Here is a 24,342-nt window from a genome sequence, read left to right as displayed (position 1 = left end):
ACGGGTGCTTTATTGAGGCTTGTGTAATAAAGCATCCCATGCTCGATAAAAGTTAAACAGTATCTTTCTGGTTAAGCTTTGTAATCATTAGCCCGTTCTCAGATGCGGTGCTGCTCGTTTCGCCTCAGTGGTATGGGGAGCAGAGACTGTAAAGCCGAGCTTAACGTATCTAGTGAGTGCAAGCCCACCATGGCATGTTGTGAGATTCATTACAGATGCATTTAGGGGTCTAGATAAGTCTGTGAGGCAGAAAGGAAAAGAAAGATACGTCGAATGGATGGTAAGAGGCTCATAAGAAGCATAACGACCCAAAATCAATCCATTCAAGTTGCATTTTCCTCCAGCAAACGCTTGTGCATCTGACATTAAACTGATTTCAGTTTCTGTAGTTGCTGGGTTGCTGTCAATGTGGTGCTGTCACTGACCATTCCAGGCAGAGTCATTCACACTGAATCTGTACAGGGGTATATGTTTCAGTCACCACCTCTTCATCACTGCCATTCCACAACTCAGATTGTATCATAGCTCATGAGACTCATTTTGTTTTGTTAAGCCCCTATCACTCACAGTGGGATTTTATCGCATAAGGGTACAGTGTAAATACAGGAGTTGTTGTTAAATTTGACGAGCAAGTCACATTAGGAGATATCAGAATAGAAGATCAAATGATTAGTCAAAGAATTAGGTTTAACGAGCGGCTACAAAGGAATGAGAGAGCTAGAAAAAAAGGAAAATTAACGACGTAATTTTGGAGCTTAGAATCTTAGGAGGTGAAGACATGTCTGCTACTGGTGGAACATTACCAACACTTCCTACATCCTGAGGTTTACCATTGACCTGAAATTGAGCTGGTCCAGTCATATAAATATAGTGGCTACCATAGCAGGTCGGAGCCAGGGAATGCTGCAGTAATTCCTGACTCCTCAAATGGAATGCTCCCCACTTGCCCAGGTAAATGCAGCTCCAACAATCCAGGACAAGGCAATCACTTGAATTAGCACCATACTCCACCACGTTCAGCATTCATGCCCTTCACTACTGATGCTCAGTTGCAGAAACACGGGAATACCACCATCCTGACTTGGAAATATATCACCGTTCCTTCACTGTCACTGGATCATTATCCTGGAATTCCTCCCCAGAGGCATAGTGGGTACCTCTACACCCTAAGAACTCTAAGACAGTTTAAGTAGGTAAATGTCATCACTCACTTAAGGACAGTTAGGGATGGGTAATAAATACAGGCCTAGAATGATTTTTTTTAAAAATTAAACTAAGGTCAAATTACTCTTGTTCAAGCTGTTCAGATAGCCAGAGCTATCATGTAGCACGTAATCACAGAGGCTTCTCCATGCCTTGGCTAACATGCCTCAATCTATCAACAGCCCAAGAACAGATCCACTTGTCTTTCATCTCATTTGCTATTTTTAGAATTTTATAATGCACCAATTGGTTGCTGCATTTGTCTACAGAAATAAAAGTGCCTTTACTTCAAGAGTAATTAATTGGTTATGAAATACTTTGGAATATCCTGATGACACAGTAAGTTTCAACATGAATTGTGAGTCATAGCAGTGGGCCTGTGATTGGGGTGGGGTGGGGAGGTGCTGTCGTGAAATGAGGAGTGAAGTAAAGGTGACAGGAGTTTGGGGAATGTCCATTAGCCCCCTGCCTCCCTGTGATTCAGTCACAGCTGAGGACAGCACTTCCACCCACAGGCCAATTCAGGGCCATGAGAGGGCCTCCTCTTGCCTGAAGAGCCTCCACAATGTGGGAAGGCTACACAGTAAATGCTGGCAGACCCCCTTACAGGCTCAGGGTGGGTGGGTCACACACATACACACATAGTCCACTGCCAATCTGTGCCTGTCAGAGTCCAACAAGCAGCAGTTCTTCAGTAATATTGCGCAAAGGGCCATTGTTTGTCATGACTTCTCTCGCCCCAGTAATACTGTGGCATCTTTCTTATCCACCTGAGAACATTGCTTGCCATCTCTTCTAGAATACAACACATCACAGGGTCACTGATTGGCACTGAGAAGGGAGTACCCAAATTGTATTGAAATTCCCACATTCGGATGGTATTTGATCTGATACACATGAACAGGTTTTTGATTCATTTTCACATATTGGCGTTTTCCTGTAAATGCTTATAATAACTCAATAACAAAATACAGCCACTATCTGTAGCATACATAGGTTAGTCCCAGCTACAGACAGACAGTTCTGCAGACCCATCCTTGAGTCTGCTTCATAATCTTCTTACTGATTAGAAATCAACCTGTTCAGAGATGTTATTACACACCTCTGGAGCAGGTGGGACTTGAATCCAGACCTCACAGTTCAGGAGTATGGACACTACCACTGCACCACAAGAGGGCCTCTTTAAAGGAATACTGAAACAGAAAAATATATGCCTAATCTGCAAAACCCTGGATTGAATCAAAGACCTTTAGACATTCAGCCTAAATTCTCCCAACTGAGCTATTTTGACTCTGGGTTTGCTTTCTAAAAAACGCATAGGTGGTGAGTTCCTGCTGGCAGGCCATTGCTTGTTACTAAAGGAACTCCTACTCAAGTAACTCCATAGGGAGATTAGTTAGTGATTCACCATGGGCCTTGTATGGATTGTCATAATCACGAGGACTCCTGAAATTTTACTGGTTTTATCTACACAGTGACCAGAAATTTGAAACAGAATATATTCTCAATGAGGCAGGGCGGGTGTTAGTGGCTTGATAGGAGATTACTAGTTTATTGCTGATATTGTCCTTGACACTCAAAAGGTTTTTTTGTTAATTAGTTGCCATGGGTCAGCAATGTGAGCAGTCTAATTGTCTTTGGTACCTCTACACACTGCTCCTCTCACTAACTCTTGCTCAACAAGAGAGGAATCGTAACTCAGGCTGGACAATTTGTATATGTAAGCATCAAAGGCAGGATCAGGGTGGGCTGTGATATCAACACAGTGGGATAGCTACAAACCGAGGTGTTGACAGTCTGTGGGCTTGGTGCCAAAGGACTGCTGGCATTCTTAGCACTCCAACTCAAACCATTGATTGAAAGTTAAAGTTTTTTTTCAACACTTGCTTTCAAATGTTGCCATGGGGAATAACGGAAGGATTGACAGTTGTTGAACACATTTGACAAGCCACAATCTAACCACAATGAATGGTTATATCCTTTGAGCAGAATAATCCCACACCCACTCTGTGCTCAACGCAAGAGCACCGAACCAGGATTCAGAACTTCCACTCACCAGAGCTGTCCACAGCATGACCCAAACCCCGCACTTCCTGCCTCTGAGGCTGGAGGCTGACCATTGAGCTAAAGGGTGTCTCCCTTCTGACCCAGCGAATCAACAGGCGTTTGTATTCAATGCCTCAATGATAATCCTGCCTTTGACTGGGGCGCAGGAGTGGGCAGAGTCAGTGCAGAGAGCAGTTCCAGCGAGCTAAGTGTCAGCTCTTCAAGTAACTTCAGGCAGCTGCTAAGCATCTGTCCTCAGTAGCTGCTCTGAGTGAACAGGAAACCCCTCACCAAAAGGCATTTTCTGAAGAAATTAAGGAATATAATTAATCCTTCACTAAGTGCTCTATGGATTAAAGGGGCAGTGTGGATAACTTTCTCATTGGGATTGTAAGGCACATGGGACTCTGGCCTAACAGTTGTTTTTTTTGAAGTCACATTCTCCAATCTTGTCAAATAAATGATCTGAGGGACAGGGTTTTTAAGTAGCAGCAGAGATATTGGTGGTGAGGCATCAAATCACAACCTGTGTTGTTATATAGAACATAGAACCGTACAGCACAGTACAGGCCCTTCGGCCCACGATGTTGTGCCGAACTTTTACCCTAATCCTAAGGTCTATCTAACCTCCACCCCTACCTTATACTATCATCCATATGCCTATCTAATAGCCACTTAAATGCCCCTAATGAGGCCGACTCCACTACCCTCTCCGGCAATGCATTCCACGCCCCGACCACTCTCTGAGTAAAGAACCTACCTCTGATGTCTCCCCTATATCTACCTCCGCTCACTTTAAAGCTATATAAAACTTTAAAACTATGCCCCCTCGTAATAGCTACCTTCACACAATATATCACATTCTTCTTCGGATGTGAATGCTATCAGAAAGACCAGTGCTTACTCTCTAACCCTCGTGACCGTTCAGAACATGGTGGTGGTGGTGGCCCACATTCTTGAACAGTTGTGGTTTGCATGGTGAAAATGCTTCCACAGTGCTGTCAGGGAGTGAATTCCGGGATTTAGGGCCAGTCGATGGTGAAGGAACAGCGGGGAATGTCGCACATTCCAGCTGAAATCCTTCCAGGTGGCAGAGGTCACAGCATTAGGAGGTGCTTCCAATGAAGCTGCTCACTGCTGTTGCTCTATATTCCCTAAAAATATACAGGCCGTTTGGAAGAACAACAGTGTACTTTCAAACTGTTTTGGTCTCAGGTCCCGCCTGGGACGCGGGAGGGTAAAATCACAGCCTAGCAATAATGGAAGAGAGACATCCACACCATGAAGTCTGTCACAACATTCCCTGTTGGATAAACTCAACTCACCTGGTGGAAATAGGAACGAACATGGAGTAGATGATGAATGAATGGTGGCTGGTGGGGAGTAGGGGTCAGTGGTTGCTGCTTCTGTTTGTTATCCTGTGGTGAAAAGTGCTTTTTGATAAGGACAGTGTCAGAATTGATCATATCATCATAGAATCCCTACAGTGTGGAAACAGGCCATTCGGCCCAACAAGTCCACACTGCCCCACCGAAGAGCATCCTACTCAGACCCATTCCCCTACCCTTTGCCTGTAACCCCGCATATCCCATGTCTAATCCACCTAACGTACATACCCCTGGACACTATGGGCAATTTAGCATGGCCAATCCACCTAACCTGCCCATCTTTGGACTGTGGGAGGAAACCGGAGCACCCAGAGGAAACCCACGCAGACATGGGGAGAATGTGCAAACTCCGCATAGACAGTTTCCCAAGGGTGGAATCGAGCCCGGGTCCCTGGTGCTGTGAGGCAGCAGTGCTAACCACTGAGCCACTGTGCTGCCCCCAGTGCCCCCTCCCTGGAAAAAATTTGGCTGCTTATCCTGTATCAAAAGGTAACTGCGCTAACAAATGTTCTAATCACGTTCTTTGACCTTTGGTACTGTTTTTTAATTGTCATTTGATACTTGAAGTTGCTGCTCACTTTCTACGGTGATATTTTACAATTTGAATAATTAAGAGTAGAGAAGAATTGTATTTTTCTTATTTCTCTGCAGTTGCTAGTGTGATGAGTTCAATCTGTGAAGGCTGTCAAACATCATTGCTGAGTTCAATGGGGTTTTGCATAGGGGAACTAAGGAGTGATTGCCTAATGCCAACTGTAAGCTTATCTGACCCCTCTCAACTGTGAAACTCGCTTCTAGCTACTATACTGCCCTGTGTCGGTGATAGAGGTTTGAAGGTGTGGAATTTTGAGCAAACATTTGTATGCACAGCTTTGCTGACATCCTAGATACACTGAGGACGTATTCTGTTCACATCTGCTCCCTTTCTGAGTTTCAGCAGCAGGACATTTATTCATTGCCTTTCTGACACAGGATAACCAGGTTATAGAACAGATGATCTACTGCGATCAATGGGCATTGCCTCTCACTAGTTGTACCTATGGACTTCTGCAACCAATGTCATTGAGGGATTAACTATTCAATTACAAGAAAAACAACCTTGTCAGCTGTAGGATTGACCAACTTCTCCTCTCTGTCATTCCTCTCTATGCAGGTTACGACATCAAGCACACAAGGAACTTTACGCATATAAACAGGTAAGATCCATTTCTCCACTCTGTGGAACAGACAGGGTGATAGTGTCCTGAATCTGCTAACATCCATTCAATAAAATGGCAATTCCATCCTTTATGTGAGTTATGTGCTCACCAAGGTAAGGAAAGTGAACACAGAGTGATGGAGTACTTCAGAACATGCACGGTCAGCATCAAGTGCTTTGGTTCACCAGGAGTGTTTAGAAGTGCTGAGGAAAAGCTGTGACCTCCAGAACATCTCGCTAACCTATGACTATTTCCCACACCAGGCAGCTGAGTCCAATTCCGAACAGATGTCAAATTGGGAACAACATGACCTCATTCCCTATTAGAACTGGATTGGTGACATCCAGGCTGATTTGATAAAGATAATTTGCAGGTTGTTAAAATACACATCTTCCTCCTTGTAATCTGAAGTATTGAAATTCTACGTCCAGTGTTGAAATCTAACCTAATTCAGACATCAAATTCCCCAAAAGCATTCTTTTCAATAAGTGACTCACATATGTTGTCACTGTGCAAAGCCGTGCATAATATTCTTGTGTTCACAAACCTTGTTGTTCTGCATCAATCAAAGTCAAGATAGGGAAAGACTCCAGTGCCACCCTCTCACATAACTTCATCAACGACAGCGATGTTCTGCAGTCATTGTGAAATACATTGGACTTCTCCCGATAAAAAATGGCACGTCGGCCTGATTTTTGCTCCTGAAGTGGGCAGTTCGATTCAGGAAATTTCCTGATTTTCCAGCTCCCCCCCACCACCTCTTGATACAGATGTCCCCAAATAGTATGATATCCACTCAGGAGGGAGTGGGTGTGGAATGGAATTGGGCCCACTTCCCCAGTAAACCAACATAGACAGTGACAGAGGTAGCGATGCTGAGGTAGCCACATTAAAAAAGCCACCTCAGTTCTCCAGGATTTTTTCCCAAGTGAGACTGTAGGCCTTTAAGCCCTCGCCAGAGGGCACATAAAGCATCTTCTGCTGTAGCACCAAGGTCCCAAGAAAACCTTCTGAAACAGATTAATAAAAATGATTATTTTGAATAACTATCCACGAATTGTTGTTTCAATAATTGGTAGAAAATGTATGAGATAATATTCTCCACAGAGTGTCCCCAAATTGTCCCTCCCATTGGACTCTTATATCCTCCATGTCAACTCATGCCCCATTTACCCCTACCCCCATCATGGTCTCTTTACCCTCTATGCAAACTCAGTATCCACCATGAACACACCTAAGGGGCTATGTTGATATTAAATAGCATAAAGTTCTAAACCATTTCTTTTGATATTGGGACAGAATTTCTACACTGGCCACTGACCAGTGAAATATGCTGCCTGACAGCCCTATCATCCCATTAGGAGGTCTGGTCCACAGTACAGACCAGGCTCATTAGCAAGAATGGGAGGTGATCTCATTGAAACATGTCAGATTCTTAAGGTAATGACAGGGTAAATAATGAGAGAATGTTTCCCCTCATAGGGGAGTATAGGACCAGAGGGCACAATCTCAGAATAAAGGGGTGCCAACTTAAGACTGAGATGTGGAGGAATGCCTTCTCAAGAGGGCTGTGAGTCTTTGTAACTCTTTGTCAAGAGGGGTGCCGGGACAGACTTCTGTATATTAGAAGTTGAGATAAATAGATTCTTGATCTGTGCAGAATCAAGGGTTACGGGGAAAGTAGACAGGATAAATGTTGAATCAGGTATGATCCTATTTAATGGTAGAGCAGTGTTGAATGGCCTGGTCCTGTTCCTACTCCTTATGGTCTTACCTTCAGAGGGACATCAAGCATCCTGGGGCAGCCTTCATGCTGAGATAGAAGGACATGGCTGGCCTGTGCCTAGACATCGTCACATTGTATGGAGTGCAAAGGAGTGTCCTTGCTCCTCTTCACCCTGCAAACATTCCCCTTATTTAGGTCTAGATTAGTGATCAAATTCAACAGATTCCCTCCCACTGGCATTTGAAACAGAAACAGGAAATGTTCTCCCCACATTAGACTGTATTGTTTGGGAGAATAACTGTGGCTTCATTCTACATCTAAATGTACTATTCCTGATTTAGGAATAAATACCAGTCGTTCAAATATAGTATGTTCCATTCACAGGAACTGTGAAGTACTGCTTTGTGCACAGAACTCACAAACAAAACAGTTACTTAATTGCTATGTGGCTTTTTTCTGTTGTGTTCAAAAGCTGCGAGTTACTGAAGGATGATAAGCCATTGACTTATTTGCTCCTGAGGCAGAAATTTTACTGTAGCATTTTCATAAGGAGATTATATCTTAAAGATTGATTGCACATTTCAAACTCCTGTAATGTTCGAGTTTAAACCATCTATGGGAAAGACCATCAACTGATACCAGCTTCCTGGAATCTACCCACACAACAATTAAGTCATTACCACAGAGAAGGAGACTATTCAGCCTATCGCATTTATGCTAGCTCTCTGTAGAGCAGCTCAGTCAATTGTATTCCCCTGCTCTTAGCTCTGTGACCCTGCAAGTTTATTTCCCTAAACTGCCCAGCCACTTGCCTTTTGAAATTATGTATTACCTATCTCCTCCACTTTCATGGACAGTGAGTCCAGTGTCATTACCAACCAACAGATAATGTTCCAGCCCAAAATTTGTGTCTCCTAGTCATTCCACAAACAGCTAATGGGAACAGCTTTTCCTTGTCTCTCTTATCTAAACCTATCATAATCTTGTGCACCTCTACTAGATCTTTATCCCATTTTGCTTCTTTTCCTTTGCACGTTTCGGGTTTTCTCTCGTTTTTGCTTTCAGACATCAGCACACCTGCACAAGGCACAGCTTCCATTTATTTGTCGTTTGGCTTGACCCAAAAAGCTAAGGTCTTTTCCCCAGGGTAGGGGAGTCCAAAACTACAGGGCATAGGTTTAAGGTGCAAGGGGAAAGATTTAAAAGACCCGAGAGATAACTTTTTCAGGCAGAGTGTGGTGTGGATATGGAACGAGCTGCCAGAGGAAATGGTAGAGGCGAATACAATTACAACATTTAAAAAACATGTGGACAGGTACATGAATAGGAAAGGTTTAGAGGGATTTGGATCAAATGCAGGTAAATGAGACTAGTTCAGTTTAGGAAACTTGGTCAGCATATTTAAGTTGGGCTTAAGGGTCTGTTTCCATGCTGTATGACTCTATGACTATGAGCTTAAAATGTTCTGAAGTTTCCACGTGGTGCTGGAATTGCAAGCAGCAGGACTCAGTTGTCTGTTTTAGATCTAAACATAGAAACCTAGAAGATGGGAGCAGGAGGAGGCCATTCAGCCCTTCATCACGATCATGGCTGATCATCCAACTCAATGGCTTAATCTTACTTTCTCCCCATAACCTTTGATCCTATTTGCCCCAAGTGCTATATCTAGTCGCCTCTTGAGTACATTCAATGTTTTGGCATCAACTACTTCCTGTGGTAATGAATTCCACAGGCTCACCACTCTTTGGGTGAAGAAATGTCTCCTCATCTCCGTCTTAAATCTTTACCCCAAATTCTCATACTGTGTCCCCTGGTTCTGGACACACCCACCATTGGGAACATCCTCCCTGCATCTACCCTGTCCAGTCCTGTTAGAATTTTATAAGTCTCTGTGAGATTCCCCCTCATTTGTCTGAACTCCAGCAAAAACAATCCCGACTTAGTCAACCTCTCCTCATATGTCAGACCCGCCATCCCTGGAATCAGCCTGGTAAACCTTCACTGCAGTCCCTCTCGAGAGCAAGAGCATCCTTCCTCAGAAAAGGAGACCAAAACTGCACACAATATTCTAGGTGTGGCCTCACCAAGGCCCTGTATAACTGCAACAACACATCCCTGCTCCTGTACTCGAAACCTCTCGCAATGAAGGCCAACATACCATTTGCCTTCTTTACCGCCTGCTGCACCTTCATGTTTACCTTCAGCGACTGGTGCACAAGGACACCCAGGTCCCACTGCACACTCCCCTCTCCCAATTTACAGCCATTCAGGTAACTCTGTTACACCATTTAGAATCTAGTTAGGACCTAGCTTAAGCTATCAATTTTAATTAATGTCTCAAGACTTCAGCTCTTGTCATTGCTGTGCATTAACAAAAGCTTCCTGTATTTATTCTTGCAAAAGTTTCAATCACCAAATTCCACCCCTACCGACAATAATTACCAGTTATAACCAGTCACCTAATTAACTAACTGTGCAAGAGCCATGAACAGACAGCTTGTTTATCACTGGCTAACTGAAAAAAAGCAGTTTAAGGTTAAAGTTAAATGCTAAGTGCAAAATTTACCCAAATCTTACAAAGTGGTAAACCTTTAAAAGCCTTAAATTTTGCTCATTTGCTAAATTCTTCAGGATCAGCATTGTGTCGAAGCAATACTCTGTCGAACTAGGCCAGTGCTTTAGAATTAAGAACAGACTGTTCAATTTGTCCTTCCATTTATTGTTTGACAAAATTAACTGTTGCCATAATCTTTCTTTTTGATCTATATTTAATTTAGCAGCTGAACCCTCCTAATATTTATTAAGTAGTTTACAAATTTTCTTTGAGAAAACCAAATGGTGTTGATAATATAATTGCATAAGAATATATGCAGTACAAGCAGGAGAAGTCTATTTGGCCCATCAAGCCTGCCCCACCATTCTGTCAGACCATTGCTCATGCTTCAGGTCTCACCTCCTCTTTTATGCCAGTTCCTGATAGCCCTCAGTTCCCGATATTTAAAAAATCTATCAACCTCTTCTTTAAATCTTTCAGTGATCTAGCCTCCAGAATTCTCTGGGGCAGAGAGTTCCAGATATTCATTCTCCTCTGAGAGAAGAAATTCCTTTGCATCTCAGTTTTAAACAAGTATCCTCTTATTCTGTAAATATTTGCCTAGGTCAAGATGCCACCAGTAAAGAAAACATCTTCCCAACATTTTACCCTGTCTCGCCCCCTCAAAATCCACTATGTTTCAATAAGATCAGCCCACATGCTTCTAAAATGACAAAAAATAAAAGCCTAACATACTTGGTAGTTCTTGTTAAGACAGCACCTTCATCCCAGGAATCAGTGTCATGAATCTCTTTTAACCTGTCTCCAATGCCAGTGTATCCTTTCTTAAAAACAGGGACTAAAACTGTACACAGTACTCCAGGTGCAGCCTCACCGATACTCTGTATAGTTATAACAGAACTTCCCTATGTTTAAACACCAACCCGTAGGAATAAAGGCCAGAAGTTTCTTTGCCTTATCAATTACTTAGAGTCATAGAGTCAGACAGTATAGAAACAGGCCTTTCAGCCCACCATGTCCACGCTAACCAACAAACACCAATTTACAGTGATCATATTTACCTGCTATAGCCATGGCATCCTATGCCCTGGCATTTTAAGTGCTCATCCAGATGCTTCTTATATGTTGCAAGAGTATCTGATTCCACCATCCTCTTGGGCAGCACGTTCCATGGTTCTGCCACCCTCTGGGTGAATTTTTTTTTCTCAGATCTCCTGTAAACCACTTTCTGCTCACTTTAAGCTTGTGCTGTCTGGTCTTAGACATGTCTGCCATGGGGAAAAGATTCTCGTGATTTATTCTGTCTGTACTTCTCATTATTTTGTACACCTCAATCAGATTTCTCTCCACCCCTCCATCCCTCAGCCTCCTGTGCTCCAGGGAAAACAAACCCTGCCTGTCCAGTCTCTCCTCACAACTGAGACGTTCCATCTCAGAGAACATCCTGGTGTATCTCCTCTGCACCCTCTCCAGTGCAGTCATGTCCTTCTGATAGTGTGGTGACCAGAATGGCACACAGTATTCTATCTATGGCCTAAGCAATGTTTTACAAAGTTGTAACAAGACTTCCTGGCTCCTATATTCTACATTGTGCCTTTTAAAAGCAAACATCTCATGTGCCTTCATCACCAAGTTATCTACCTGTGGTGTCACCTTCAGGGATTTATGGATTGTGCTCCAAGGTCCCTTTTGTTTCTTAGTGCTGTCTAGGGAGCTACCATTCATTGTGCACCTCCTCCGCTTACTAGACCTTCCGCAGTGCATTATAAATTGAGCCTGAAGCATGCAGTGAAAACCTTGCCCTTCAAGTTGACCTGATACGACTGTTCAAAGTTCTGGATGACAGGGTCGATGTAGAGAATATGTTTTCACTTGTGAGGAAATTTAAAACTCAGGCCCATGAATCCTGCAAAGTCAATGATCAGACCAACAGGAGGGGAAAAAAGGAGAAATTTCTTTAGTCAGAGAGTGGTTGTATTGTGGTATACTCTATCCTGGAGGTGGTTGGGTCAAAAACTGCAATGGTTTCAAAGCGAAACTAACAAAATACAAGAAAGAGAAAAAGATCTGCTGAAAGTCCGAGATAGGAGCCAGTAAGACTGGTGTGCAGCATCAACAGTAGCACTGACCAGTTGGATCTTAGTTTTTTCTGTACTTTTTATGCAATATAATTCATTAAAGGTCATGTATAACCATCAAGGTTTTAATTTATAATTATCAGTAGCTTCCAAGTGTTATAGTAGAATATTTGTGAGTTTTGGTTGATTGGTTCAAATGTGGCAATTAAATGTAGGTCATTTATAGAAGCCTGATTTATTGTGATTCTGTCTATCTTGCAGGTTATACTGAAAGAGAAAGTAAAAGAACTTAATTTGCATGAGGTAAGGAAAATGCTTTGTGTATTTTTTAAAGAGGATTTAATTGCTCTTATAATTTTGTTTCCTTCAAGCTGACGTCTTCTTGAAAATCATGAGCACATGGCAGTGCAACAATGTAGACAGCTCAACGTTAGCCTTTACCTTTGCTGGTTTGTTAGTGTAAATACAGTGTAGCTAATTCCCGATCAGACTGAGCAACGTTTTCTAAGTTATTCGTTGTAACACCAGGTGGATAATTGTTGGCCAAGAAACATGAGTTAGTGGGGGAGTGGGACAGGGCAGTTAAGAAAGAAAGTAATCTCTTTGCTGATGGGGTGGATCTCTCCAGGATGCTTTAAAACCCCCTCGATAATACACTAGCTGAGTGATTGCAGGTTACTATGAATAAAACTACAGAGGGAAGCTTAACGTTAGCACCAAGAAGACAAATCTTTTGAGAGAAATTTGGTGCTGATGTTGTGAACCTATCCTTGCTCTTCCACTCCACAGACTCAGCTTCTTGGCGAGGGTTAGGTAAAGATACTGGAAAAATGTGGCAGAAGCTTGGGAAACCTTTGGAAAACTCAGCGACGCTTATCATCTGTAGAAATTTTTCGGGGACCTAAATTTGTCCAGTAATGAAATACTGTAACTCTAAACTGAAGAAAGAAAGGTAAAAAGCCTGTTTCTTACTCCTGGACTTGTGCCTAGGTCAAAACAATTGACTAGATGACTAGAAGATGAAAGCTTCCACTCTAAAAGTTTTGGCTGTAGCCTCTCCAGAAAAAAACAAAATGAAAGTGCAAGGAGTTTCAAAGTGGTTACTCTGACACTGCACAGATTGTTCTAGGAGCACAAGTTGCTACAATTGAAACCCAGTGTTTTGTACAAGTTGTCAAAGCTCTCCAGCAGCAACAATTCAATCCTTCCTGTCAAACTCTCGCCCAGAACTCTGAAGCTTTGTGCTCAGATATTTAAATGCAAAGCTAAGCTACGTGTGCTGACCCAGGATTGTTGGAGCAGACACCTGCTGTAGTGAAATGTGAGCCTTGTTGTTTAGTAACGTGACAGTTCTGAGTGATACTCAAAAGCGCCAGGGTTCAGTCTCTCAGGTGTGTACACTGTATTCTTATGCCAGCTGATCTGCAAAACAGGACCCCTGCAAGTACCTGTATTTGGAACACCATACAGTAAAAATCAAAATTGGCCAGCTCTTTGACCCCATCAGAGGAAATATAAAGGAGGCAACTCCCTATAAGAGAATACATATTATTAGAGTGCCATTTCTAGCAGTCATATTTAAACAGTTACAACTGGCTGTCTCAAAATGCTTGAAACCTATTGATGTACTTCTGAAGTGTATAGCAAACAAATCCCTAATCATAGTGCAAAGAGCATCACTGGCAAGGATCTAGAGCCAGGTTCTAATCTAAGCTGACCCTTGCTTTGATCTGCTGAGCAAAAGCCGCATTCAGAAACCTTGACTAATTTCACGAAAAGGCTCAGATCTTGTTGCCGGTTTACGTGGACCCATGGCAACGCTCAGCAGGCAGGGGAGCATGGAGTTCTGTCACTGCCCCGGATATCACTCTGCCTTCATCCAGCAACACGAACAAAAACAAGAAACTCAACTGGTTTTACAGGCATTCATTACATTACCACAGTCACTGCACAGTTACTCTTAACACAAATAATTTGTTGTGTTATCTGAAAAGGAGGAATGTTCAGGGTTACAGAGGGGGAGCGGAGTGCAGGGAATTAAAGCGCACTCAGTGCATTGATCATTCAGAAAGCCAGTGCAGACATGGCGGTCTGAATGGTTATTTTCAGTCCTGTAACTATTCTTTGAAGGGTTTGACAGTAAAGTCTCAAATATAGAAAAAAATAGAAAGAACTTGTACACTGTAACACCTGTTACATATTCCTCAGATCCCAGTGTTGTTTACTGCTCATTAATTACTTGTGAAATCTAGTCGCTGCTGGTAACTAGCTGTCACCTGTCCATTATAAGGTTCCATAAACACAAGTTGAGCTGAAAGCTGCCACTTTGTGGATAAAAATTCAACCCATTCAGTAGTTTAACTCATTAATGACTATCAAAAACTAAAAAGCTGGAAGTACTCAGCAAGCCAACCACAACCTGTGGAGGCCATAGTGACTGTAACATCAGGCAGGTGGACCTCACAGAATATGAGTTCCCTGCTTGGGGCTGTTAATCTGGTCCGATCAGGGAGCCCTGGCTGGCATGAAAAAAAGTATAGTGTCAGAGATACTGACACGTGGGAGCTGGCTCTGAATGAGGCATCACTGAAGTAAAGGATACTGGCCTCTGTGGAACTATTTCAGAGAGAAATAGAGTTACTTTTTTTTGAATTGATGGGAGAATGGAATGGTGAAGTAAGGCATCATGGGATGGTAATGGGGCAGGTGACAGAAACAAAAGATTGGGTTAGAGGAGGCTTAACTGCTAACAGCAGAATCATTGCCAGCAACTGCCGTATAAAACATGGCTGCAATGGTCTGAATAAGGCCAAGGACAGAGATGGAGCAGGATGATGCAATAAAATGGCAGCTGGAAATCCAGTGCCACAGTTGCTGACTGAGCAGCTGTTCCTTCCTCCATTTCCTCATCTTTGTATAAAAACAGAAATTGTTGCTCAATCTCAGAAGGTCTGGTGGAATCTGTGGGAAGAAAGCAGAGTTAATGTTTTGATTCCATTAACTCCTTCTTCTCATCTCTCTCCAAACCAACCTGCATCCTGATCTGAAGACAAGGTGACCCCTAGCAATTTCACAAATGCCATCCTTGAATAACAGTGCAATGACTCCACCTTGACCTTGCTGCTTATTTTCTGGAATGTCATATACCAGTTAATATCCAAGAACCAATCCTTGTCATCATGTGGAAATATCTCCATAATTACTGTCAGACTGTATTCACGTACATCAGTGTGCCCCATCTAATTGTTTACTGTGTTATGAAAGCCATGTGCATTCAGATACACGGTCTTCAGTTTTGTACTTTTGCAACCTGTGTATTATTTGGTCTTGATTGTTGGTGTGTTCCTCGTCTTTCTTGTCTCATTCCTGCTATTTTCTGACCCTCATTTCCCATAATTGCTATTTTCCTCTCTTATCTCAAGGGGAGATAATAGCCTAGTGGTATTATCGCTGGACTGCTAATCCAGAGACCTCGACAACATTCGGGGAACACGGGTTTGAATCCTGCCATGACAGATGGTGGAATTTGAACTCAATAAATTATCTGGAAATAAGAATCCAATGATGACCGTGAATCCATTGTCGATTGTCAGAAAAACCCATCTGGTTCACTAATGCCCTTTAGGGAAGGAAACTGCCATCCTTACCTGATCTGGCCTACACGTGACTCCAGACCCACAGTAATGTGGTTGACTCTTAACTGCCCTCTGGGCAATTAGGGATGGGCAATAAATGCTGCCTAGCCAGTGATGCCCTCATACCATTAATAAATAAAGAAAAACAATCTTCTCCCTGCTATTTGATGTACCACACCTGATCCTTTGCTCCACTATTTAATTTAACACCCCCTATGCTTCCCTAGTTATGTCATTTGTAAGAATATCGGCCTAGTATGGTTCATGTGGAGACTGTCTCAATGGTACTTTCACCAGTACTGGCTCCAGTGGCCCACAGCCTGGGACTCACTTCTTCCAATTTGCATTAATCTCTGATAATAATGCAGAGATTATAACATTTGAGGTTCTGCATTTTAATTTAGTGCCTAGCTCCTCATACGCTGTATGCAGAACCTCTTTCCTAGTTCTTCTGAACTCTTTCATATCGACATGGACTGTAACCATTGAATCCTCCCTCTCCCAGTGCAAGTACCAGCCTTGAGCAGATGTCCTGAACCCTGGCACTGGGCAGGTAACAGAGCCATCTGGACTCTCTTTCTTTATTGCAGAGAATGCTGTCAGTCCCCCTCACCATACTGTCACTATTACTGCTGAATTCTTCACTTCTCCTACACTTGATCAGCCTCCTGTACCATTGTCACTTTGCTCATCCACCCTGCAGCCACCAGTCTCATCCAAACAGGCTGAGAGAACCTCAAATCTGTAGGATTTACTGCAGAGGCTGATATCCCTGTCCTCTGGGTCCCCCTTACCTGTCTCACGCACAGTCACACGTCCTGTCTCTGATCGCTGGCCAAATCAGAGGACCCTATCCTACATGTTGTGATTGCCTCCTGGTCCAAAGAATCCAGGTAACTTTTCCCCTTTCTGATGTGTTACAGGGTCTGGAGTTCAATGTCCAGCTCATAAACTATGAGCCAAAGGCACTTGAAATTCAAACACTTACTGTAGATGTGTTCGCTCTGAATCACAATGGTATCCAGAAGCTGTCCTGTCCAGCAGCCATGGCCAGTTTTCATACAACTTTTCCCAAACTTCTTCAAGTACCTTCATCTTGAACCACCCTCCCTCTTTCATACTGTCTCTCACCTCTGACACTGGGCGCTGCCAATCTGTCAGAGCTGGAGTGCCTCCTAGTGGCCATTCTGCCTTCAGGGCACACCAGTATCAAGCCACCTACCACTCCACAACTCACCAATGCTCCCCACCCTTAATTGGCTAGTGAGCATGCTTCCTGTTTGCTAATTGACTGGCTCGTAAGAAATCATGTCAGCATCAGTCATGAGGCTTGCACCCAGGAATGCGCCCAATGCCTGATTTACTTTCTAGCCAGTTCACTCAGATTCTCTTTCCACAGATGCTGCATGTCCTGTTGTGTATTTCCTGCATTTTCTATTCTAATTTGAGATTCGCAACAAATGTGGTATTTTGCTTTACAGTGTGATACCCTGTAACTACTGTTCATCCTTCACGAAGCTCTCTATAAACTTTGGCAGTGTCAACTAATAATGACTACTGATGACACCGTGTCGAGCTGGAGGAACACAGCAGGCCAGGCAGCATCAGAGGACCAGGAAAGTTGACATTTTGGGTCAGGATCCTTCTTCAGAAATCACCCGAAACGTCAACTTTCCTGCTCCTCTGATGCTGCCTGGCCTGCTGTGTTCCTCCAGCTCCACACTGTGGTAACTCTGACTCCAGCATCTGCAGTTCTTGCTATCTCTAGCAATGGCTACTGTCTTTCTTTTGTTGCTCATATTAATGCGTTGCCCTCATATAGATTCTACTCCAATACCACACTGTGGAGGAATGCCCTCTGAGGTGGCCTGCCAAGAGCAATTGCAATCAAGAAGGCCCATTGCTATCTTTCCAAGGCAACTGGTGGTAGGCAATAAATGTGGCCATATCCCAAATAATGGCTGAATAGAAAGTGTGTTTTGGTTTTGTTTGTTGAGGGAGGAAAGCTTGTTGTTAAGTGAGGGCAACAGGCCTGTGAGTGTGTGAGATATTGTTTAACAGATGAAATGATAGGTTAAGTTGATGTTTTTTGGCAAGCTGTCAGAACTGTAGCATGACCCAATTGTCTCGGGTTTCACCTACAAATCACCAGATGCAAACATCGTATTTTTGTTCAGGAGAGTGTCCTTTATCTGTGAAAGAGAATATGCCAATTTTGTCATCCGGTACCTGTTTGGACAGTTTTACTTCTACACAAAATGCTAATGTAACTATTAATTGCATAATTATGAAACAACCTACAGTATAATGTGGCTTGTGTTTATGGTTTATATAGCAAGGATGGTGTGTTTTGCTCTCTTTCATTATATGTTCTACTTCACTGGTCACAGTGTCATCAAATGAATGTTTAAGTCACGTATCTACCACACCTTCCTGTTGGGAAATCAGAAACTCCTGGGTGTTGATAACAACAGCTCTAGCTGTGGAGAGCTGTGCACTATTGTTGAAACATCATTGACTGATATAGGAACGTATAGGCAATGAAGTTATTTTGAAGTCCCTTGACAATAAACTTAACACGCCTCAGTGAGCCATTCCCCCAAATTTCCTTCAATTTTTTTCTTCTTCCACTGTCTACTTGGGTCATCTATTTTGTAATACCAAACTTTTTTGACTTTGCTGACCCTTCCAGTGTTCACTAGTTTTAGAAACATAAAAAATAAGAGCAAGAGTAGGCCCTTCGAGCCTGCTCCAATATTCATTATGATCAAGCATGGTAGACTAATTAATGAAGTTAGGTCACATGGGCTTCAGGGTCAACTTGCCAATTGGATTCATAATTCATAATTAACAGCAGGAGCAGAGAGTAATGGTGGAGGGTTGCTTTTTGGACTGGAGGCCTGTGACTAGTGGTGTTCCACAGGGATCAGTTCTGGGTGCTGTTTTGTTTGTCATTTATATAAATGATTTTGGATGAGAGTATAGAAGGCATGGTTAGTACGTTTGCAGATGACATCAAAATTGGTGGCATTGTAGACAGTGAAGAAGGTTTTCCAAGATTACAAAGGGATCTTGATCAAATGGGTCAATGGGCTGAAAAATGGCAGATGGACTTCAATCTAGATAAATGTGAGGTGTTACATTTTGGTACAACAAACAATGGTAGGGCCTTGGGTTGTGTTGTAGAACAGAGGGACTCAGGAATGCAGATACATAATTCTTTGAAGTTTGCATCACATATACACAGGGTGGTTAAAAAGGTGTTTAGCAAGCTTGCTTTCATTGCTCAGTCCTTTGAGCATAGGAGTTGGGAAGTCATGTTGATGTTGTACAGGACATTGGTGAGGCCTCTCCTGGTTCTGGTTGCCCAGATATAGGAAGGATATTATCAAGCTGGAGAGGGTTCAGAAGAAATTTACAGGATGTTGCGAAGTATGGAAGGTTTGAGTTATAAAGAAGGGCTGGATAGGCTGGGACATTTTTCACTGAAGCATAGGAGGTTGAGAGATGATCTGATAGAAGTTTATAAAATAATGAGAGGTAATTGTCTTTTCCCTAGGACGAGGGATTTCAAGTCTAGGGGGCACATTTTTAAGGTGAGAGGAGAGAGATTTAAACAAGACATGAGGCAAATTTTTTACACAGAGGGTAGTTCGTGTGTGGAATGAACTTCCAGATGAAATGGTGGATGCGGGTACAATTATGATGTTTAAAAGACATTTGGATAAGTACATGAATAGGAAATGATTGGAGGGATATGGGTCAGGAGCAGGCAGGTGGGATTAGTTTTGTTTGGGATTATGTTCAGCATGGACTGGTTAGACCTGTTTCTATGCTGTATGATTCTATGGCTGATGATCTAACTCAGTACTCTTTTCCCACTTTCTCCTCATACCTTTTGATCCATTTCACTTGGAGCCCGGTTGGAGCCTGTTTTTCTGTACTACACCTGAAATAGAAGATTTGTGGTTCATGTCAGTTGAGACTGTGGGGTGGAAATGATCGGATCCCATTTTGCCCTCCACTTGGTATTCAGTTCCATTGTGCAGAATCCTCTGGAGGTGAATGGATCCCACTGGCTGACTGACCTCAGTTACAGTGAGAGGCCTACATTGCTCCCTTTGGGGAAGGCCAATGGACCAGCAGCCAATCAGGCAACTGGGAGGCCACCATTATTATATGAACGGTAGTTGATTGGGAAAGGAGAAGATGCAACGAGACCTGGGTTTCCTTGTACAGCTGGTCACTGAAAGTAAGCACGCAGGTGCTGCAGCAGGTGGTGAAGAAGGCAAATGGCATTTTGTCCTTCATAGCCATAGAGAGGATTCAAGGACAGGAGCTGGGATGTTTTGCTGCAATTATACAGGGACTCTTTGAGACCACGCTTGGAATATATGCACAGTTTTGGTCTCCTTATCTGAGGAAGGATGTTCTTACGATAGAGGGAGTACAATGAAGGTTTACCATACTGATTTCTGGGATGGCGGGACTGACAATATGAAGAGAGACTGGATCAGTTAGGACGATATACACTAGACTTCAGAAGAATGAAGAGGGTTATCTTGTAGAACCCTATAAAATTCTAACAGGATTAGACAGGATAAACACAGAAAGGATGTTCCTAATGGTTGGGGAGTTCAGAACCAGGAGTCTCAATCAAAGGATATAGGGCAGGCCATTTACAACTGAGATGAGAAGAAATTTCCTCAGCCAGAGAGTGGGGAGTCTGTGGAATTCTCTGCCACAGAAAGCGGCTGAAGCCAAAACATTGAATGTTTTCAAGAAGCCATTAGACATAGCTTGTAGGGCTACAGGGATCAAAGGGTGTGGAGATAAAGCAGGAACAGGGTGCTGAGTTGGATAATCAGCCATAATCATATTGAATGGTGGAGCAGCCTCGAAGGGCTGAATGGCCTACTCCTATTTTCTGTGTTTCTAAGACCCTCTCCCATGATTGAGTTTGATTTGTTTTCTCCATGTTATTCAGGGTCTGGTAAGTGGAGACGATGCAGCAAACAGAGCTGCTTGACTTGTTTACTTTCTGGCCTTTGAGAGTTAAGATTCCGTTCTATGTTTAGCTCTTATTCTGCAGATTTCACCACTAAAGGAAGTGTCCTGTGTCTGAAAGAAGAGTTTGTAAATCTAACATGCCAGGCAACATTTTAGAAATTCAAGGTTTCCTTTATTTACGACAAAGGTGAAATTAATTGTTTTTAATTTTAGTTTATGAACTACATTTAAATAGTTGTCTTTGAGAGTCATAATATTTACAATCAGAGGTTGCTGCATAATGCTGTAAGACACGCTATTATAAGCTGAAGATCAGTACTAAAACTAACATTCGGCATTGTCCTGGAGATGGACAGAAATCCGTTCCCCGTACTAACAAAGACAATCACGTAAAAAAATAAGTGGAGTGAGCCAGAAAAATGGAGAAAGCTGGCTCCCAGATTTTTCCCTTTGGCAGAAGAGTAAATAACTAGCAGGCATGGTTTTAAGGTCAGGTTCAAAAGGTTTAGAGGGGATTAAAGGAAGAAAAATTACCCAGATGCTTGTGTGTATCTGGAACTTGCTGTTTAAAAGATGCAGGAACCCTTAATTTAAGAAGACTGTCAGTATGTAGGTGAGCACTTGAAACATAATAACATACAAAGTCATGGGCCAAGTGCTAGAAAATTGGGTTAGAATAGATAGATGTTTAATGACCAGCAATAGATTAGATAGATAGATTTTTGATTTTATTGTCACGTGTATTTTACAGTAAGAAAACCATAAAATACAGTGAAAAAGTTTCATTTGTTGTCACAATGTGGTGCCATTTTGAATAATTTAAGAATAGGGACAGAAAGGATATAGCTTGAAGAAAGTCCATTAGTCCTGAGCTAGCTCATCACCATCAGCGATGCCTGCACCACCATCCCTCCATCACTGCATCGCTGTCGTGGTAAGGACATGATGGGCCAAAGGGCCTCTTTCCATGCTGTTAAAAGTCTATACACTGAGGTCATAGAGTAATACAACATGGAAACAGATCCATCAGCCCTACCCATCCATGCTGACCAGGTTTCCCAAACTGAACTATTTCCACACAGCATACAATGCAACTCAATATCCTTGCTGTGTGATGAAACACCTTTACAACATGAAAGGTGCAAAACAAATGTTGCTCAAACTCTGGATTCATTTCAGAACAGGCTGTAAATTCTGAAGAAGCCTATAAACCTTTGCGAGATTGATGTGCAAAGTGAGTTTCTTCGCCTTTTCCCAATTTTGTGAACGTTTGACACTTTTAACTCTTCCTTGAAATAGTTACCCAACCAGAATGGTGCCAAATGAGGTTTAATTGGACAGTTTTGATGGGAGATTTAAGCCATTGAGGATTTGCCCTTGCTAGGTATTGCATGTGATTTGATTAATTGGAAACATGAGTGATTGTGAGTTGTGGATAATAGATGAAACGTATCAAGGATGATTTGGCAGTGGACAAAAAAGCCCTTTGGTGGTTTTATAATAACATTTCCGGATATTAAAAAGATCTATCAAGGATATAAGAAAGTTTTCTGTGGATCACTGAGTGTTCCACAGTCAACAGGAAACTGCCAGATAGCCCAGTAAGCCTGTCCGGGAATATAACAAAGACAGAGGAAGTGAAAGAGCAGAAAAGGATGACCCAAGATACAAAGGTCACATTCTCTTAACATGATTGCGCAAGCAATGTACAATTCCAGCTGGCACATGGTTCATTAACCGTGTGAAGATATTATTGCCACAGACTTTTACTAAATGTATGCAACTGAGAAGGGATGTCACCTCCCATTGGACAAGAACCCACAGCCTTCTGTATCAAACGAGCATGCCACAACTTGACACCAAGTTAAAATCAAACACGCACCGATCTCATTGTGACCGCCTGTTCCCCCTTCCCCATTCAGCCCATTTACCCAACACCAGCCCATGCAGAAAAGCCTGCTGGGGTACTAACTTAGCCTGTACCTTCCCTCGCTGGAGGTAAAATAGTGATAGAGTCAGAATGAAGCACTTGGGTGGTCATTAATTGGCAACTTAAAGACCTCAATAGGCCCAAGGTCAGGCAGGCTGCCTTGCACACCATAAAATGGGAAACAGACCAAGTATGGGAGGGAAGGTAATGGGAAGACCACCCTCTGAATACAAACCTCCCTTCGCCACCTTCCAATATGCCACCAGAGGGGATAAATCCAGTCACATGGATAGCAAAGCGATCTGAGCTCCCTATATGGAGAGTAATGGGGGCCATTTGAATTTTCCTGCTGACAAAATCAAATATTACAGACCACAGGAGGAGGAGCTGAATGCCTGTTGTGTGGAGAATTAGACTGCTTGCTTTACTTACTGATGGATTTGATGTGAAGTGTGAAGGTTGAGCTGATAGCAGTCTTGAAGATTAAGAAAGAGGTTCAATAGAAACATGGAAAATAGGACCCAGAGTAGGCCATTTGGCCCTTCGAGCCTGTTCCACCATTCAGTGTGATCATGACTGATCTTTTATCTAAATGCTACGGCACAGGAATAGCAAGCCAAACCAAATCAGTATCTCTATCATTGGATTCACAATACAGTGAAAGTAAAACATTCAGTGGCCCTCCAGTGTGCCCATTGTTCCTAACCAAACTTTAGGAGAAACAGACCTTGGACACCAAGTTTATAACTTAAACAAAATAAACAATTTATTATTAATAATGTAGCTTTGGCACAACACAGATAAACAACAAGTTAATCTAATTAATAACTGCAACCTAAAACCCAATCTTCTTTAATCATAACCTGCACTCTCAGACAGACAGACAAACTGACAGATGGACACAGTTAAGGGATCATTTAAAAAGGAATGTAATTTTCTAGCTTACAGAACAGTTTCCAATGATTGATACGTGAGCTTCATGAAATCCTTCAACAATGAGTTATTCACAGACAACTATAATATCTGTATATCTTCCTTGTACTCTGAAGTCACCTGTTAATGCAAACAGTTTCAGCAGACTTCTGGAAATATTTACTTGCTTCTTAAAGACTGGGATTATTTTCTCAGAACATTCAACAATTCAATAACTGAAGCAAAATTAAAGAGAAACTAGAGAGACAGAGCAAAACATTGTCTCTTGAAGTCTTCAAAAATCACACTGCCTCCTGCTAAAACCCAGCCAGAATCTGCTGAGCTTTTCCAGTAACTTCTGTTTTTGTTCCAGAACCAGTTCTCCCTTGATTAACCAATTCAGTATCCAACCATCTGCCAGCCCTAAGCATAGCAGTGCCTTAGTGCCAATTCGTCTACAGTGTCCTTAGATCAGTAATTAATTTACATTATTTCACACCAGTTCCCAAGAGAAAACAGAGGTAACAAGTGTAGAGCTGGATGAACACAGCAGGCCAAGCAGCATCAGAGGAGCAGGAAGGCTGACGTTTCAGGCCTAGACCCTTCTGAATTTCTGAAGAAGGGTCGAGGCCCGAAACGTCAGAAAAAAAAAAAAAAAAAA

The 24,342-nt window shown here is 42.5% G+C and overlaps 1 protein-coding gene across 1 annotated transcript in view; it reads left to right on the top strand.

Annotated features, from left to right (window-relative positions):
- Nucleotides 1-5,790: 5,790 nt before the first annotated feature.
- Nucleotides 5,791-24,342, top strand: part of LOC109916935 (RING finger protein 24) — a gene marked incomplete at its 5' end in the record, with an annotated part of 34,570 nt that continues 16,018 nt past the window's right edge. The window contains 2 exons of the mRNA XM_048621498.1: nt 5,791-5,833; nt 12,456-12,497. Coding sequence (XP_048477455.1) covers nt 5,791-5,833; nt 12,456-12,497 — 85 coding nt within the window. The remainder of the gene's footprint in view (nt 5,834-12,455; nt 12,498-24,342) is intronic.

The sequence above is a fragment of the Rhincodon typus genome, unplaced genomic scaffold, assembly GCF_021869965.1.
Source record: "Rhincodon typus isolate 14 unplaced genomic scaffold, sRhiTyp1.1 hic_rhity00000716, whole genome shotgun sequence".
Classification (NCBI taxonomy): Eukaryota; Metazoa; Chordata; class Chondrichthyes; order Orectolobiformes; family Rhincodontidae; genus Rhincodon; species Rhincodon typus.
The sequence above is the reverse complement of the archived record's forward strand: the minus strand, read 5'-3'. Positions and strand labels throughout refer to the sequence as shown.